The sequence below is a fragment of the Macaca fascicularis genome, chromosome 10 (genome assembly GCF_037993035.2).
Source record: "Macaca fascicularis isolate 582-1 chromosome 10, T2T-MFA8v1.1".
In the NCBI taxonomy this organism is placed as follows: domain Eukaryota; kingdom Metazoa; phylum Chordata; class Mammalia; order Primates; family Cercopithecidae; genus Macaca; species Macaca fascicularis.
The window spans coordinates 70,711,892-70,730,344 of record NC_088384.1 but is presented as its reverse complement, the minus strand read 5'-3'; the positions used below and the strand labels follow the sequence as shown (position 1 = coordinate 70,730,344).

The 18,453-nt window shown below is 43.9% G+C and overlaps 1 protein-coding gene and 1 long non-coding RNA gene across 12 annotated transcripts in view; one reads left to right on the top strand and one right to left on the bottom strand.

Annotated features, from left to right (window-relative positions):
* Window positions 1-9,343, bottom strand: part of KIF16B (kinesin family member 16B) — a 314,911-nt gene extending 305,568 nt beyond the window's left edge. For 9 of the 11 annotated variants that reach the window (XM_074004744.1, XM_005568308.4, XM_005568310.4 and 6 more), the window contains exon 1: window positions 9,124-9,337. Coding sequence is in view for 6 of the 11 variants with exons in the window: in XM_005568308.4 (XP_005568365.1) it covers window positions 9,124-9,170 (47 nt within the window). In the remaining 5 variants the exon portion in view is untranslated. Of the gene's footprint in view, window positions 1-9,123 lie in introns of all 11 variants that reach the window. The other 2 variants (XM_074004743.1, XM_074004741.1) reach the window with 1 other exon arrangement.
* A 1,575-nt stretch (window positions 9,344-10,918) lies between these two features.
* LOC123567107 (uncharacterized) lies at window positions 10,919-15,610 on the top strand. Its single transcript, XR_006689798.3, has 2 exons — window positions 10,919-11,744; window positions 14,676-15,610. It is a non-coding gene; the product is annotated as an uncharacterized lncRNA (long non-coding RNA).
* The last annotated feature ends 2,843 nt before the right edge of the window (window positions 15,611-18,453 follow it).

Sequence of the window (18,453 nt, the reverse complement as noted above, 5' to 3'; positions counted from 1 at the left end):
TATCTCTGCCATTGCACTCTCTCCCACTCCACTCTCACACTCACACACACAGTTTCTATGTTTAAAATAAAGCAATAGAAGTTTAAAACCAAAATATGTTTAGTAAACAGTCTAAGTCACTCAAGAGCACCTTTTAAACTACGAATACATCTTGTACAGGTGTATTTTGCACACAAAGATATTTTAAAATATTGCATAAGGAAAAACACCAGGCACTTGCATCACATTACTTATCAGGTTCACCTAAAACAAAGAAAAAACTTCCATGTGCTCCCAACTCAAGGAGTCAGCAACAGCAGCAACTCTCCCCTCCTTTCTCTTTCCAGCAGCGCCTTTCCTCCCCTTCTCCTCCAGCCTTCTTTCACCAACCCCCAACTCCCTGTTTTCTTTTTCTCTTCTTCAAAACAAAAAGAGACAAACAAACAAAAAAAAATCTGTCTTCTGCTGAGCCTGGCTTTGTCATGTCCAGGTAAGGGCTGGGATCCAGGGATGTAGACCAGGCCATGCCTCAAACAAGGAGTAAAAAAGTTTCAAAAGATTATAGGAGTCAACCTCTGCACAGGTGCACGCAAACGAGGCTTTCTCCTTCCTTTCATCTCTCCATTAACTGGAAGGGCAGCAACAGGCCACCTCCAACGCCCTCACAGCCCAATCACACTGCACACACCTCCCACAAACATGGCACTGCCTCCCACCCCTCAACTAGAACATCTCCCTCCAGAGACTTGAGCCCGACCGCCTGACTGCAGCCTTCCGCACTGGCGACCTCCTCTCCTCCCAAGCCTTGAGCCCCTTGGTTGGGTGTGACATTCTACTCTCCTGCCTTCCTCCCTTCCTCTCTGCACGTCCCTTCTCTCTCCAACTTGATCCTCCACTCCTACCTCCCGAAATCTGGCTGTCAGTAACAATAGTGAGTATAAAAAATTATAGTAACTATAATTTAGTGGACAGTTATTATGTATTTATTTACTTCATCTGATCTCAACAACTTACACAGCATTATTTTACAGAAGTGGTTCTCAAATGTTGGGGCCTCAGGACGCTGTTATGGGCTTAAAAAATTACTGAGGAGACCCAAGAGCTTTTATTAACATCAATTATCTACTGATAGTTACCATATTAGAAATTAAAACTGTTAAAATTTTAAACAAAATGCATAGCCCACAGAGCCATGACATCATCACACATCATGCAGTTTCTGGAAAATTCAACTGTACCGTCACAAGAGAATGAAAAAATGAAATATAACATGTTAGTAGTACTGTGAAAACAGTTCTGACTTTGTGAACCCCTATAAAAGAGTCTCAGTGACACCCAGTTGTCAGTGACACCCAGTTGTCTCTGGGTCACACTTTGAGAATCACAGTTTTACAAAACAGAACCTGAGCCTTAAAGAGGAAAATCAGCTTGCCCAGTCACTCGGCTAGCCCACTGAAGGGCTCCAGCCTGAACCCGGCTCATGCAGCACTGCTGTTACCCTCTCTCTTTCTTCCTTACTGGGCTCTTCCTAGGAGACAGAACTCACTTCCACCACAGCAACTATCACCTTCCGGTGACCCACCTGCAAATGCACATCTGCAGAGCTGATAACTCACCCGAGTTTCTACTGCCCGGAGTTCCCACAAGCACCCCGAAACAAATCAACAGACCACCAAGCCCTTCCACCCACCCCGACCCGCGCAGGGCCAGCATCGGTGCCTTTGGGAAAGGTCATTCTTCCACTTAATAAGGCCCCAAGCCACTCAGAATCATCTTTGACTCCCCATTTCTCTATGTCCTGCTGACTGGTCTTTAGAATGTCTCTTGCAACTGCCAAAAGCAGAATATAGAAGTGTGTACATTATGTTCCTACACAAACGGGAAAAAGACTAGGTACAAACGCACCAAAAGTTTATGAGTAGTTAGCTCCAGATCGTGGGATTACAAGCAATTTGTGATTTGATCTCTTCGGTATATTTTTCTGCATAACACACGTTTCATAAGCATACATTATTTTCATAATCAGAAAACACAGTGATTGCTTCTTCAGGGCTTTGTTTGTAAGTTTTGCCCCTTGCCTCTGCCTTTTCCAATTACAACCAAGCCCAGAATCCGATCACCATGGGTCATATTTCAGTTCTCTTTACTGTCTGCCTGCACTGGTTGTCAGCACTCAGACAGACATCTTGAACCTTAGTCTTGTGTCACAGAGGGGTGGCAGGAAAGTCAGGGAGACAATAATGCATAAAAGGCACTTTGCACAGCCCTTGGCAAATGGTATATAAAAGTTCACCGTTACTGGTGCTAGTATTATTATTTCCCTACACTGCTATTAGATGAAACTTTGGAAAACACTAAATGGCAAATGACAGCCCTGTTTTAGAACCATTAGTAGTTCACAATGCCTAATAATATACCTGATATTTACAGAACCCTTACTTTTGGACCCAACACTGTAAGAAATGCTACCTCACTCAATTACCATTTCAGCCCCACGAGGTGGTCCTATGGAGATCTCCATTTTACAGATGAAGAAACTGAGGCACAGACATGTTCAATAAAGTGCCAAGGCATGAAGCTAGAAAGTAAAAGAGCTGGAATTCAAGCCTTTATTCAGTCTTGTTGCACAAGAGAATTTTCCAGGATGGTGGATATATTTATATCTGCATTATTGAATATGTGTCTAGTGAGCATTTGAAGTGTGCCTAATGCAATTAACTAAAATCCTTATTTTATTTTATTTTATGTTAACTTAAATAGTCACATAGATGGCCGACAGTTATCATACCAGCCAGCACAGGGATCTAGAGATGAAAAACCCAAATGCCCAGGCTTAACAAAGAAAAGTCCTCACAACACCCTGTCTACCAGACTTCCAACAAATTCTTACAAAATCTTCAATTTGTCTAAAATCATTAGTGAAGTAAACATGTTCCCACCTTCCAGCCACCCTCTGCCCACCTCTCGACTAAGTTTTCTGTATAATGAAAGGACTTTAGGAAGTTAGAGTAGGGGAGACTTGGGTTTAAATCCAGCATCACAGTATACTAGCTGTGTGACCTTGCGCAGTCTTATTTATTTTTGAGTAATCAATCTCCTTATTTCAGTCTCTGAGCCCTTGTTCCTCATCTGTAGAATGGGCTGACAATGTCAACTTCCAAAGAGTATCAGCCAAGCACCTAACAGAAATTATCTATAAGGTCACTGGTCATATCCCTTCAGGGCTCAACTCAAGTTCCACCCTCTTACCTAAAGAGACTGCAGAAGCCCTGGAGATCTCTTCCTCCAGCCTCCATAATTCCCTAGAGGTTCCATCTCAACCGTACACAGATTCTATTGTTATTTTTTTGTGTAGTGTGTTCTCCAATAGGCACCTCCCTGAGGCCACGGGCTTCTGTCATCTGTAAGCCCGAGGCAACAAGTCTCTACACAAAGGGCTCTGAAGGGAACCGGAGGAGCTGGCTCAACGCAGCATTATTATCTGAGGGGTCTCAGTCCCCCCTCTGTAAAACGGGGATAAAAAGTGAGGGCTTGGCAGGGCGCGGTGGCTCACGCCTGTAATCCCAGCACTTTGGGAGGCCAAGGCGGGCGGATCACGAGGTCAGGAGATCAAGACCATCCTGGCTAACACAGTGAAATCCCGTCTCTACTACAAATACAAAAAATTAGCCAGGCGTGCTGGCGGGTGCCTGTAGTCCCAGCTACTCGGGAGGTTGAGGCAGGAGAATGGGGTGAACCCAGGAGGTGGAGCTTGCAATGAGCCGAGATGGTGCCACTGCACTCCAGCCTGGGCGACAGAGCGAGACTCCGTCTCAAAAAAAAAAAAAAAAAAACCAAACAGTGAGGGCTTTTATCAGTCAGTCAATTGGTGGGAGGAAGAAATGCAATTGCCAAGGTAAAGAAATAAGCGTAGGGCCGGGCTGGGCGCAGTGGCTCAGGCCTGTAATCCCAGCACTTTGGGAGGCCGAGGCGGGTGAATCACGAGGTCAGATCAAGACCATCCTGGCTAACACGGTGAAACCTCATCTCTACCAAAAATACAAAAAATTGGCTGGGCATGGTGGCGGGCGCCTGTAGTCCCAGCTACTTGGGAGGCCGAGGCAGGAGAATGGCGTGAACCCAGGAGGCGGAGCTTGCAGTGAGCCTAGATCGCCCCACTGCACTCCAGCCTGGTGAATAGAGCGAGACTCCATCTCAAAGAAAAAAAAAGAGCGTAGTACCTGGTACCTGGCAGTGCCTTGACAGATACCTCCTGTCCTTAATACAAGACATGTTTGTCCTCATCATCACTAACCTAAGAGGCTAACTATGAACTACTTTCCCTTTGACACTATCTTCTTTTCAAAAGGGGAAGACGTCAGTACACGCTAAAGATACCTAATCCAGGCAAAATGTCACTGGTGGTTTTTTTCTTCTTTTTTTCTCCTGAACTTGATAGACTTGACACTAGATTCTACCTGAGAGGCTAATCAGGAAGAAAGGCTGAGAACAGTAAGGAAAGAGAAAGAATGGGGTGAATTTGCCCTATCAGATAAGCAAGGACATTATAAAACATAGCTATAAAGCTGACACATCACCAGCACTCAGTAAATATTTTTTGGCATTTTTTAAATACTTGCTTTTGAATAAAGTTACAATTATTAAACTGTAAAAATAACAGTACTGACAACAAGCACTCTTCATGGCGCCCTTGCTGAACGCCAGGCTCTGTGTGGAGAGCTTTATCCACGTGCGTTATCTCACCTGAACCCACAACAGTGTTTTTCACACCCAACTGCAACTCTTTTGTGGATCACACCTGTAATCCCAGCATTTTGGGAGGCCAAGGTGGGAGGATCACTTGAGCCCAGGAGTTTGAGACCAGCCTGGGCAACACAGGGAGACCCCGTCTCTATAAATAATTTTAAAAATTAGCTAAGTGTGGTGGTGTGCACTAACAGTCCCACTTACTCAGGAGCCTGAGGCAGGGGGATCACCTGAGCCCACCAGGAGGTGGAGGCTGCAGTGAGCCATGACTGCGCCACTGCACTCCAGCTTGGGCAATAGGGTAAGACCCTGTCTCAAAAAAAAAAAAAAAAAAAAAAAGGCATAGCTGTGACTGACTTTGACTTTGGGCAAGTTAACCATGTGCTATGATCTGAATGTTTGTGTCCCCCTAAAATTCAAATATTGAAACCTAACACCTCACTGAGATAGTATTAAGAGGTAGGGCCTTTGGGAGGTGATCAGGTCATGAGGTCCTTGTGAATGGGATTAGCACCCTTACAAAACAGGCCCAAGGGAGTCTGTTTGCTCCTTCTACCACGTGAGGACACAGCAGGAATCTACTATGTATGAGGACCTGGCTTTCACAAGATAGCCTATCTGCTGGCACCTTGATCTTGGATATCCCAAGCTTCAGAACTACGAGAAATAAATGCTTGTTGTTTATAAGCCACCCAGTTTATGGTATTTTGTTACAGCAGTCCAAATAGACCAGGAAACTATGTCTCCCAATCTGTACAATGGCATAACAATAATAGTCTCTACATGCCAAGATGTCTGCAAAGATTAAACTGGATTTTGTACCTGGAGCTGGGACCAGAGAGTCTGGCACAGAGTCAAGTCTCAATAAAAGTGGCTACTACTTTGCCTACGCAACAGAATCACTTCCGCATTAGAAATGAGTATTATTGCCACATAATTGAAAGCTACAAGGCAATAAAAATAATCTCATCACATCTTAGCCTGAATCAAGCACTCACATTCCTTACAACGCTGACTGATTACTGCAAAGGCCCCTAGTTTAGAAACTCAGTCAAACTCAACACTCCACCACCAGCAGTCCTTACTTTCCAATAACTCTGGGACTTGTTTCTCTGTAGGTTGCTTTCCCTTTGCCTGAGGCTCCACTACTCTAAAGATTACCATTAAAAAAATTATTAACAACTTCCTTCAATCCTCCTCACAACCAACTGAAACTTCTCCAGTGCCAATGAATTTTGTAGGTGACTTTTTAAAATTACCTAAATAAGCATTGCTGGGTCAATAATTAATTCTAAGTATTAATTATAAAACTACGCATGAGAAAAAAACAAACAGTAAAAAGAAAAAAATGCCTTTCACCTTTGCCAAATGGATTCATCATCAGTCCTCCTCTTTAGAGGTATCAGTGTTAGGTTTCTTATAAACCATTACATACAGATGAACCTGTGGGGGGGGGTGTGTGTGTATGTGTGTGTACATTTGTTAGCACACACATACACACAACTTTACTCCACTGTGGATATCTTGCTTTTCTCAATCCTCTACCTTGGAACTCTTTTAAGATCAACACCCTCTTTCTAAGAGTTGCATAACGTTCCACCAAATGATTTAGGCCGTAACTTAACAAATTTCCCAGTTTTGTATATTAAGGTCATTTATGATTTTTTGTTATAAACAATGATGCAAAAATCATCATCTTTACACATAGATCTTTGTACACAGAAATATAATCCATATAATAAAAATTAGAAATTAGAAAAACTAGAAACTGTCAGATCAAAGAGTTTATAGATTTCTAATTTTTTTAAGGGAAGCATTTTTTGCTTAAGTATAAAGATTTCTAATCTTGACAGCTACTGTCAAATTTCCCAATATGAAAGTTTCAGATGTTTTGATCCTTTATGCTTCTGTGACCAATGCAGAGGTGTCTGTTTCATCACTCCTCTACCAGCAATTGATGCTCAGTTAACATTTATCAATCTCGCTGGCTAAAAAATGGCATTTTATCACTATTATAGCATGCATGTCTTTCCTTATAAATTAGGTCAAGTATATTCAGTTGCCAATTTATATATCTCTTTCCACTCACTGCCAACTTCTGAATCATTGACTCTCCTTGAAAGTACTGTTGGGAAGGTTATCAAGTAGCCTTGTCTTTGAGACCAAGGACACCATCTTATTCTCATCATCCTGGCAATATTTGACACTAACCACCACCAACTCCTTCAGGATGCTCTTCTCCCTTTCCTGCCATGACTATTTGCTGTGCTGGTTCTCCTCTATGGACTGCAAGTCAATCTTCTCCCTGAAATCCTAAAGAGGGGGATATCCCAATGTCCAATCCCTGGCTCCCTTTTCTTCTCACGTAACATCCTTAAATTGTGGTTTATGTGCAAAAGATTTCCAAATGTCGATCCTCAAATCACCTGAGACCTAACCCTGCGTTTTCAGCTTTCTGCTGGACACCTCTAGCAGAGGGATGGATGTCCTTCCCACACTTCAGATAATGAACAAGGTCAACATGCATGAAACACTTGCTCTGTGCTTGTACTTGACACGTATTGCATCTCATGTAACTCTCCACATCCAAGAGAGAACACACCAACTTCATTGTCCACCTTCCTCAATCTTTACTCACCTTCCTCAGCATCAAACCTCAGTTAATGATTCTACACTCGCATCTTTCCCCCTTCTTCCCATCCAGTGAGCTGCCAAATCCTGCCAATTCTGCCAGTGAATGGTCTTCGTGTAACTATCCTGCCTTCCCATTTCACCTCTGGCTCAGACTGCTGATCCCCTGCCTCTTACCTCAATCTTGACACCACCAGAGTTCTCTACCGAGAATATAAATAACATCACGTGAACCTGCCTCCTCAAAGCCCAAGGCCTCTGGACTTATTTCCTGCCATCCCTCCATGTCCCTGGGCTCCAGGCCTACACTGGCAAGGCACTGAACTCACAGTTCCTGTCCCAGCAGGCCCAATATTTCACAAGACTCATGCCAGTACATAATCCCTCTCTCACCAGATCACGGGCTCACCAGGTCTCATTCCCCTTGTACCCCAGAAAGCACCCAGCACAATGCTATGTGTTTGGTAGGTGCTTAACAAATACTTTCTAAAGTTACACAACACAATTTGCTAGCATATGCTCATATTATTCCAAAGGAGAAAAAGAACTTCCATATACATGAAAATCCATAATAAAGAAAAATCTTTGTGAAGTTTATCTTCTATGATTGAATGTACACAGAAACATAAATATTCCCTTAGAGCAAAAAAGTCAAACTCTTACTCTAAACCGCTCTAGAAATAACTCAAAAGTCACAAAAAGCATACTCTAAAAACATTGGGTTTTAATTATTACAAACCAAAATAATGATTTCCTACTTGCCAAGAGAAGAAACAGATTCAGATGAGTCAAATAAGGTTCCGGAAATCTTTTGATTTTATGGTCTTCAGATGCCCCAATCAGGCGTCAGAACTACCAAACATTAACCTCCACAAGTTGATATGACAAAAGCAAAAAAGGCCTATGTTAAGTCAAATATCCACCAACTTGGCAGAGAAGTCAATAAAATCAAATAGCTCTGTGTGAACCTCGCCTATCACCTTTGAGGACACATCCCATTTAGGTCTACTTCATTCTTTAAAGTCAAACCAATTTAAAAAGTAACTTTTCCAAAGAATCTTTCTAAACTGATTAAAAGAGGTCATTGAAAAGGGAGCACACACTATTTTTCAGTGAATGAAGATAAGGATTCTGAAAAGCATTACTTTGTAGAAATACATAACAAGATTAAATTTTGTGTGTAACACTCTTCCTCTCTCTTAATATCAGAATATTTCAAACACGTGTAAAGCGTCCTTGACTTTTTTCTAGGAGTCAGGACTTTGTCAGAGTTGTCTCTGACATAAAGTTAGGGACTGCTAAGTTATGGATTAGACATTCACGGAATCAAAATCATCTCTAACTGAAAGATTAAAAAGTAGCATGGTTAATTGTTAAGAGAACTTCTGAGTTGGTAGAAATGAGGGGTTCGCCTGACAGCTCGTGGTGCCCCCGTCAGCACTCTCACCATCCCCCCAACTATTTTACATCTTCATGGTAATGTTCCCTTGATGCTTTTTTAAAGGGGGAACAGGAAAAGCTCAAGTTAATAGGGTGGAGAGAGTTAATAGAATCTTCTCCTTTACCACCAGGGTCCTCTCCAGGGCAATGTGAACGGGACAGCAGTGCACGAAGTCCTCCAGGCCCCCAGAGGCCACAGCTTGGGCCCGGTGGGCCAGGACCGGCCGGTGACACTTTTAAGTCCAGGCTGGCTTTGGGGGAGCTGGAAACAGGCTTCCTCTGGGTGGGCGCGCGACAAGGGGGCGGGGCGCGGGCGGCCCCACTCACCTGCGATTCATGGGCCGGACCCTCACGGCCACCTTGACCGATGCCATCGCTCATCCCGACCCAGCCCGCGCGGGGTCCCACCAGCCCAGAACTCCGCGGTCGCCGGCGACGCTGGCAACTCAGATCCCGGCTCCCGCCCACTTCCCTCTCGCCCCCGCCCCTCCGCTCCCGGCCGGACCTGGAGTTCCGCGGCGGCCCCACCTGCCAGGCCACTGAGCATGCCCAGAGCGGCTCCGGCCCGCGTGATCCGTGCGCCGCGGTTTGGCGACGGCCGGGCGGCGCGGAGGGGCGGGGCCGCGGGGCCTGGGCGCCGCCTCCGGGATCCCCTAGTCTGGAAGGGCCACGTTGTGGACCGTGGCGCAGAGGTTATGGAGGGCGACCAGGGACGGATGGTTTCAGGAAAACTAGAACCCACCCTTACAGCCTGAAAAACTGGAGAGAAGAGGATCGCAGCAATTTAAAGCCAGCGGCAAGGATCACAGTCCTGGGGTCAGATGACCAAAGCCAGTTTTTCAGCCCTTAGCAAGGACCTGGCTTCACCCAGTCAAGCATGAGTTAACTCATCCATTTTACCCTCGAACAAACTGAGTCGCAGAGATGATCACAGCTTGTTAGTGGCGAACTCCGCTAGGGCCTTCTCTGCTACCCTAAGGAGCTCCAAGCGGTTAATAGGGTGTTGGATGTTTTAAATGTGTGCGGGAATGTCGTTATATTGGCTAGAATCAAACCTTATTTGAACTCGTTTTGCACTTTTGTTACACTTTAGTAATTTTTAGTTTTAATCATAAGGGAGTTAAAGGCGAAGACAACTGGTATCTTTTTTTTTTTTTTTTTTTTTTTTTTTGAGACAGTCTTGCTCTGTCACCCAGTCTGGAATGTAATAGTGCGATCTCGGCTCACTGCAACGTCCACCTCCCGGGTTCAAGCGATTCTCCTACCTCACCCTCCCGAGTAGCTGGGACTACAGGCATGTGCCACTACGCCCGGCTGATTTTTGTATTTTTAGTAGAGACGGGGTTTCACCATGTTGGCCAGGTTGGTCTCGAATTCCTGACCTCAAATGATCCGCCCGCCTCAGCCTCCCAAAGTGCTGGGATTACAGGCGTGAGCCACCGCGCCAGGCCGACAACTGGTATCCTAAGGCTTAGAGCCTCTGGTAGAAGTGAGCTCCACCTCCTTTCCTGTGTAGAAAGTAAATGCATTCATTCACTGAATCGAGCATGCATGAAATCGTTTACACACACCCAGAAGCCCACCTGTGAGCCACAGGAGCAGCCCCTCCAAGAAGCCAAGCTATAATGGGGGACTCAAGCAATGGAGGCGGAGCTCCTGTTTTTAAGTCCTAGCTCCAACACTAGCCTTGTCAGCCATCCATTTTGAATTACTGGGCGCCTCTGAGGCTTCTTGCCTCATCTGCAAATCAGGAACAACGGCATAGAGTTGGTGAACGCCATCAAGTGGGATGATGTATGCAAATACGCAACCCACTTACACAAAGAATTATCTTCCCATAACCTTCCCTGGATCCCTAGGGCCAGCAGGGATCATAGCATCCCTTTGTTTCTAGAGCGCGGAAATCACTGGGTTTTCCCTGTCTGGAGCAGAGCTGGGTGCGAATTTGACCAATGGGTGGCAGGAACACCCGGAGCAGGATATTAAGGAGCGGGCGAGCGGGCCAAGCATGCGCAGTAGCGGGGGGTTGGTTTGAGAAGCCGCCAGGGAGCCAGCGCGGCGCCCTAGCTGCGGGTGGCAGGGGAGGGGCCCGCCTTATATGGGAGCTGCGTGGGGACAAACTGTGCGGGCCCAACGCGCGGAGCCGAGAGACCTCCACTCCTGCTCCGGGTCACTCCGGCCACTTGGGGGGCGTCGGCGCGCAGACGCTGGCCAGTTCAGTATTCAAACTTTTCAGGAGGAGTGCTAGCTTACTCATGACAGCGATTTTCTGTATCGGGGTTTCACTGGTCGGTAGTTTAGCAGGTTTTGCTCATTCATTCGTTAATGTAATTCCAACAACCTACATGTGTTTATAAGCACCCTGTCCATCCACGACTTTGCCGTCTGACACAAAACGGACCATCGCCCACCGGCAGACGCTTTAGACAACAAACAGCATGCCTGGAGCTTTTCAATAGGAGGCAGTAAGGCTTGATCATCGCAGACGATATGGAACGGGGACTTTCTTAGCAGAAAACATTTCTATTAGAGCGTGAAGGAAGTTTCTGAAAGGGAAGATTATTATAAGATAAGGGGTTTGCTCATCTTCTCAAACTTTAGTGTGCCTACTTTGAAGTGCTTTGCAAACTTGAATGTTTAAAGGAATCACCTGGCGGTCTTGTGCAACTGCGGCTTCTTATGGGCAGGTCGGAGGGGAAGCCTGAGACGTGGCATTTCCAGCACGTTCGGGGAGTAAAGATGCTGCCCGCTGCCACCCTCCCTGCAAGGAGGCAGGGGATAGATGACCTCTACGCAAACTGTGAGAGCTTAAAATACTGATAGTGAAAAACAGTTACAGAAGCTCTAGGCCGGGCACGGTGGCTCATGCCTGTAATCCCAACACTTCGGGAGGCCAAGGAGGATGGATTGCCAGAACTCAGGAGTTCGAGACCAGCCTGGGCAACACGGTAAAACCCTGTCTCTACGACAAAACAAAACAAACAAAAAACAAGCCACTCATGGTGGCGTGTGCTTGTAGTCCCAGCTACTCAGGAGGCTGAGGTGGGACAATCGCTTGAGCATGGGAGGCGGAGGTCGCAGTGAGCCAAGATGGCACCGCTGTACTCCAACCTGAGGGACAGAGACCCAGTCCCAAAAAAAAAAAAAAAAAAAAACTCTAAATCCGGGGCCCAAAAGGTCAGTAATAGAATTTAGGGATCCATATCAGTCATGTACTGATGCATAAAAATAATTGCCAAAAATGTGGAGGCTTAAAACAAAAACCAGTTATTATTTCTCTCAATTCTGTGGGTTGCTGGTGTCACCTGTGCTTTGTGGCTGGGGTCTAGGCTCAGCTGGGGTGAGGAAAAGTTGATGCATTTTGCTTTTTCATCCTCAAAAAGTTTAGACCAGTTTCCAGGTTTCTGGCGGCAGCGAGACACGCCTCCAGGAGAGCAAGCCCTATGCACAAGCCTTTGTTGAACTTCCACTGACCAAAGGCAGTCACATGGCCACGCCCAGTCAATGTAGGAGGGGCCCCCCAAAGAAGGGGTGGGTACTCAGGCGAGTCACTAAATAACAAACCTACCTTAAGATCACATTTCTTTCTAACATTTTGATAGTTATAGTTCAGTATAATTGATTTTCCTTGTAATCCCGTGTATTTTATTTTATGCATTTAAAAATGTTATTCTGAAAATGTTACTCTCACCAAACAACCCAAAGGGTCCACGGCATAAAAAAGGTTTAAGAATCTATGATTTTAAAATTCAATTGGATGAATAAAAGACATTTTTATTTTTATTTTGTGTGTGTGTGTATATATATATATATATATTTTTTTTTTTTTTTTTTTTTTTTTTGAGACAGAGTTTTGCTCTTGTTGCCCGGGCTGGAATGCAGTGGTGCGATCTCGGCTCACTGCAACCTCCACCTTCCGGTTTCAAGCGATTCTCCCACCACCAAGTGCCCACCACCAAGCCCAGCTAATTTTTGTATTTTTATTAGAGACGGAGATTTCATCATGTTGGACAGGCTGATCTCGAACTCCTGACCTCGTGATCCGCCTGCCTCTCCCTCCCAAAGTGCTGGGATTACAGGCATGAGCCACCAAGCCCGGCTGACATTTTTGTTTTGTCAGAAGGTTGAATTGTGATGGGAAGGAGAAGAGAAAATTCTGAGATCTGGATTAAAACCCAAATGGTCTCAAGATGCATATGTGAGGTGGGGGATGTGGTTGTTTAGTTTGTTTTGATGTAGTTTATTTTGGTCTTCATTTATTGACATTTTTTTCCTGATGTTTAGCAATCTCTTTTTTAAAACTTCTTTTCAAATTTTTTTTAATCTCTATTTAAAAAACTTTTTTAATTGCCAAAAACTTTTCAGTGACTTAAACTCTCTGAGTCTTAGCTTCTTCATTTCGAAGTGAAATAGCACTGTAATAGAATGTTCACCACCTCAAAATATTTGAATCATCAGGGAATACTGTCATCAGAAGAAAAATACTGTATTTTTCATGAGCTGTGCTTTTTCTTCATCCTAGCCTCTGAGGAATAAAATTGATTTACTTTCTTACAAACATGACTTTTTGAAAATCTTGATGAACATCAGACTGGCACACTTCAATTGGGATAAAGGATATAACTGACACCTCATAAACCCATCCATTTCCCTATGTGCTAGAAGTACTGACCATAAGCATTATATCACATGATACACTTAATATCTGTTACAGGAGTGCCTTACACCAAGGGACTTAAGTTGAATTTAAGAGTTATGTGGTTAGCCAAAGAGAAAAACAAGTGTTTTCTGGGTTTTCAAATAAATGTATAATAAATAATAGTACCAGAGACAGAAATCACAGATACCAAGTCCAAACCCAGCACCCTTTTTTTTTTTTTCTTTTTTTTTTTTTCTTTTTTTTTTTTTTTTTTTTGACAAAGAGTCTTGCCCTGTCCCCCAGGCTGGAGTGCAGTGGTGCTATCTTGGCTCACTGCAACCTCCACCTCCCGGGTTCAAGCAATTCTCCTGCCTCAGCCTCCCAAGTTGCTGAAATTACAGGTGCCTGCTACCACACCCGACTAATTTTTGTATTCTCAGTAGAAATGGGGTTTCACCATGTTGGCCAGGCTGGTCTCAAACTCCTGGCCTGAAGTGATTCACCTACTTCAGCCTCCCAAAGTGCTGAGACTACAGGTGTGATCTACTGCTCCTGGCCTGCGATTTTCACTTTCTAAGTCACAAAATTTAAAGTATATTTAGAATCTTCTAAAATACTAAACATTAAAAGCAGGGATAATTTGAAAAAGTATGCTTTAGGGTCAGATAGAAAATCTGAACTCCAAAATCACAGTAAAGATAATCGCAAAAATCATACTAAGTAATTTTAGTAAAGCTTTAGGCAGGTAGCCACCAATGCCTGCTTTCTTTTACAGCAAAAGTGAATAAAGAAATTACAGTAGATTCAATTTAATAGACGCTATCACCCTAAATCATAGTCATTTTATATGCTAAGATAAAAAAGATTGTTTTCAATTGCATCTAACTATATGCAACTATATATATAAAACTGTATGGTCATAAATAGTTCAGAACTGATAGACTTTGTAGAGTCTGTGGCCTCATTTTAACTTCAAAAGAGTGAGAAACCATATTTATTTAAAGGGATAGGGAAAAGTTTCATGGATGAATTAGTTTTGGAGATCGGTCTTGCAGGAGGGACAGAATTTGAACCCCCTAAAGCAGAGGAAATTCCTTGAACAAATGTTTAGTGTTGGAAAAACAAGTCCTGCTTCTGGAATAGTGAGAAAGCCTCTTTGCCTGAAACACAGAGTAAAGTTTAAAAATCGTCGTAAATGCTTCTCTTCCCCGGACTCATACCTTGCAATGTCATTTTGCAGCTCCCCTCAAGAAGTGGAATCTCTCTCCACCTCTTCAATATGGCTGGCCCTGGAACTTGCCTTGGCACACAGAATGCAGCAGAATTGGCTTCATATCGTTTCTAAGCCTTGGCCTCAGAGGCCTTGCATGCTTCCTAACTCTGGCTCTAGGAAACTTGTTGCTGTCATGTGAGCAAGCCCAGGCTAACCTGCTGAATGCTGGTGTGTCCCAGTCAAATTCAGCCCTGCAACCAATAGCCAGCCAGCTACCAGACGTGTGAGTGGGCCGCGTCACTCCAGCCAACCTCCACCAAGACATCAGATGTATGAGTGACAACAGCCCAGAACGACCGAGCCCATCCAGAGCAGCTGAATGACCAAGCTGACCAGTAGACTTAGGAGCAGTAAACGGATGATTGTTATGGAAGCCGTTCTGTTTGGGTGTGTGTGTGATTGCTTGCATCCAAAAACATCCTAAGTCATCTAATGGGAAAAGGTCCTGCTCAAGGACTTTTGCAGCTGTAGTTGGGCACCAGAAGTGTCTTTGTGGTCATTTCTTACTCTATACATGAGGAGATCAAGGCTCAGACCAGGTAGTGTGACTGTAAATGACACTTTCCTTATCCTTCTGTGGCACTTAAATCAATGAAGCAGGTTCACAGAAGCATGCATGCTCACCAAACACAGTATTTGCATTCCTGCCTCCAAACCTTTGCTCCACCCGTGCATCCACTAAGAATGCTTACTTCTCTCCTCCTCTCCTCTGTCGAGTTTTTTCTTTGAGTTCTACCTTCTCCAGTCTTCCTCCACTGCACCAACCCACGGTGATCCCCGTCTCTTCCAAATGCTTTGTAACATGGTAGGCACCACTCGCTTGTGACTCATTGGAGCATTTTAAAACTCGGTTTTCTGTGTCTCTCTTCCAATAAAATTACACATTTTTTTGAGGGTAAAAAGCAGGCCTAATAGTTCTCTGTACTCCCAGTAGTGCCAGCGTGGTAAAAATTTAACTTGACAATTAGCAAAACCAATAAATTCATTATACTATTCTGTTCCTGTAGGTAACCAGTATATGAATATGGATTCCTATGTGATGATTTTCTGGCCTATTTTGTCCCCTTTTTTTTTTTTTTTTTTTTTTGTTACTTTAACCAGGCCATAACATAAAGGTTATGTCATTTGTTACTGTCAAGCTTAATTAAGCCCATTATAATTCGTTAACCCCTGTGCTTGCTTTGTAATTAACATTGATTAACACAAACAAGTACAAAATAGGCCATCAGCACTCTCCAGAAGTGCTGATTACAATTATATTGGTAATTCAATACAGTAGAGAAGATGGCAGGATAGTAACTTGCAATCTCTTCACATAAGGAGACAAATGCTACCGTGCAAAACTAAGCCAAGAAACAAAATACTTTCCTCATCCGACTCACCCATTCAACCCTTACCCTGTTAACTCACCCTATGACTGTGTAAACCTCCAGTAAGATTACTGAAGGCACAGCTCCAAGTAACTCGCTTAATTGCATTCCTGGGACAAAAGAGGGAAGCGCTTCAAAGCTGATGGACAGATGGTAGAGTGTCCAGTCACAGCAAAGCAGGCCCCGAGGCTCATGACAGACAACTCGGGGGCTGAGATCTCATTTGTAGTTCTGGGATAAAGTCCAGGGTTTGATGGCAGCAGGCTGACGTGTAAAGATGCTCAACAATGCACACCCCAGAGACATTGAATCTGAAAAGCTTGGAGTGAATAACAATCTGGAAATGAACTCTGTCTGCCTATTCACCATTCCCCCTACAAAAAATTCCTATATTCCAGATGGTGTTCAAGTTCTCTTTCCCCAGGACCTCAGCAGTCAGTCAGGGAGGTACTCCTGCAATCCATGTGAGGGAAGTTCACCATGCTCACATGGGAATGCAGTAGATTGCCAATAGGGATGCCACACCTTTGCACTTCCTCATATTTCCAGAAACAAAGCTGAGGTGCCCAGGAACTGCAGTAGTTTTTCTTCTGTGTAAAATAAGCAAGGAGGACTCTGCCCCACTGCACTCCAGGGAAGGATTAAGAGAATTGATATCATCCAAATCAATTGGCCCTGTGCAGATGACTTGATAATGAGGCCATTGAGTTTTTATGGTTCACTGTTATTGCTACAAAAATTATGCTACAGAAATCATTCAAATGCTCAAAAAGGAGCATTAGTAGGAAACAGCGTGCTCCAAAGTTGTTGCTGAGAGGTGTGTAATGTTCCTGAAGATCCCCGAGGTACTAAGACTTCTGTGTACATGAATGACTCATAGAGAAGAAATGCACCAGATGAAAATATATGGAGAAGTTTGCCGAAGGTCATATAACTTGTAAGTATTACAGCCAAGGTCTGAACCCTGATATCTGTGTCCTTATAGCTCAGGCCTTTTCCTTCAGCCCCTCCTTCTCAACAGAGATGTGTTGGAGAAATCACTAGAAATGGAAGAGTCAGAAGAAGAACTGAATAAAGCGATAGGGGAAAAACAAATACATGTTGATACAAAGGGTCAGCCTTAAGCAAGACTGTGACATTGATGCAGCACAGAAAAGCCTCAAAATTGGGACTTAGCCCAGGAGGGTTCTTGGCTTCACCCAGGAAAGAATTCAAGGGTGAGCTGGTAGTGTTAGATTGCAACTATTACTGCAGTGGCAGTGTACAGCAGTAGCAGAGGCACTGCTCCTTGTGGAGCCGGGATACCCCATAGCCACTGTGCCCAGAGTAGCGGCTCAGAGGCAGTTCTGTACTCATATATATAAAATCACTTTTAATTACATGCAAATTAAGGGGTGGTTTATGCAGAAGTGTCTAGGAAAGTGTGGTAACTTCTGGGTTGTTGAGTTGTTGCCATGGAAAGGGATGATAACTTCTGGATGTTGCCATGGTACACTGATGGGTGTGTCTTATACAAAGCTGGTCCTCATTTTGGTCCAGTGTCCCAGCCCCACCTCTGGAGTTGAGTCCTGCCTCCTACCTCAACTTTGGTGACATTTGTCTTTGGTGGCCACAACCTTTCTTTCTGCCATTATCAAGCACCATACTCAAGGTCCCATATCCATCCCAACAGGGTTGTAGACAGTCATTTGATCCTTTTCCTCAGCATGCTATTTTCTCTCCCTTATACACACACACACAGACACGCACACATGCACACACACAAACACACACACTCTCTCTTTTGTTGTTGCTAGTATAAGTTACAACCAGACTTTTTTTTTCATTTATTTTTTAAAATAAGATGTGAAATACATTCAGTGGTGCGCATAAAGTGCACAAATATTAAATGTTCAACTGGATGAACTATTTCATATGTATATACCCATGTAACCACCACAGATTCAGAATGTTTCTACCTTCCTAGAAAGCTCCCTGAAAGTACAGGCTTTTTATTTTAAAGTCAGTTGTATTGGGATATCAGTTTCATATAGTTATATTCAGAGTTCTTAGTATGCAGTTTTATGAGTTTTAACAAATGCATACATTTGTGTATGCATACCAATATAGTCAAAATATAGAACAGTATCATCACCCCAAAAATGTCCCTGCACCCCTTTGGAGTAAATCTCTCCCAGCCCCTGCCAACCACTAATCTGCTTTCTGTTCCTACAGTTTGTCTTTTGTAGGATGTCACATAAATGGAATCATATATTTTGAGTCTGACTTCTTTCACTTAGTATAATACATTTGAGACTCATCCATGTTTCAATAGTTCCTTTTATTACTGAGTAGTATTTAATTTACCACAGTCTGTATGTCCATTCACAAGTAAA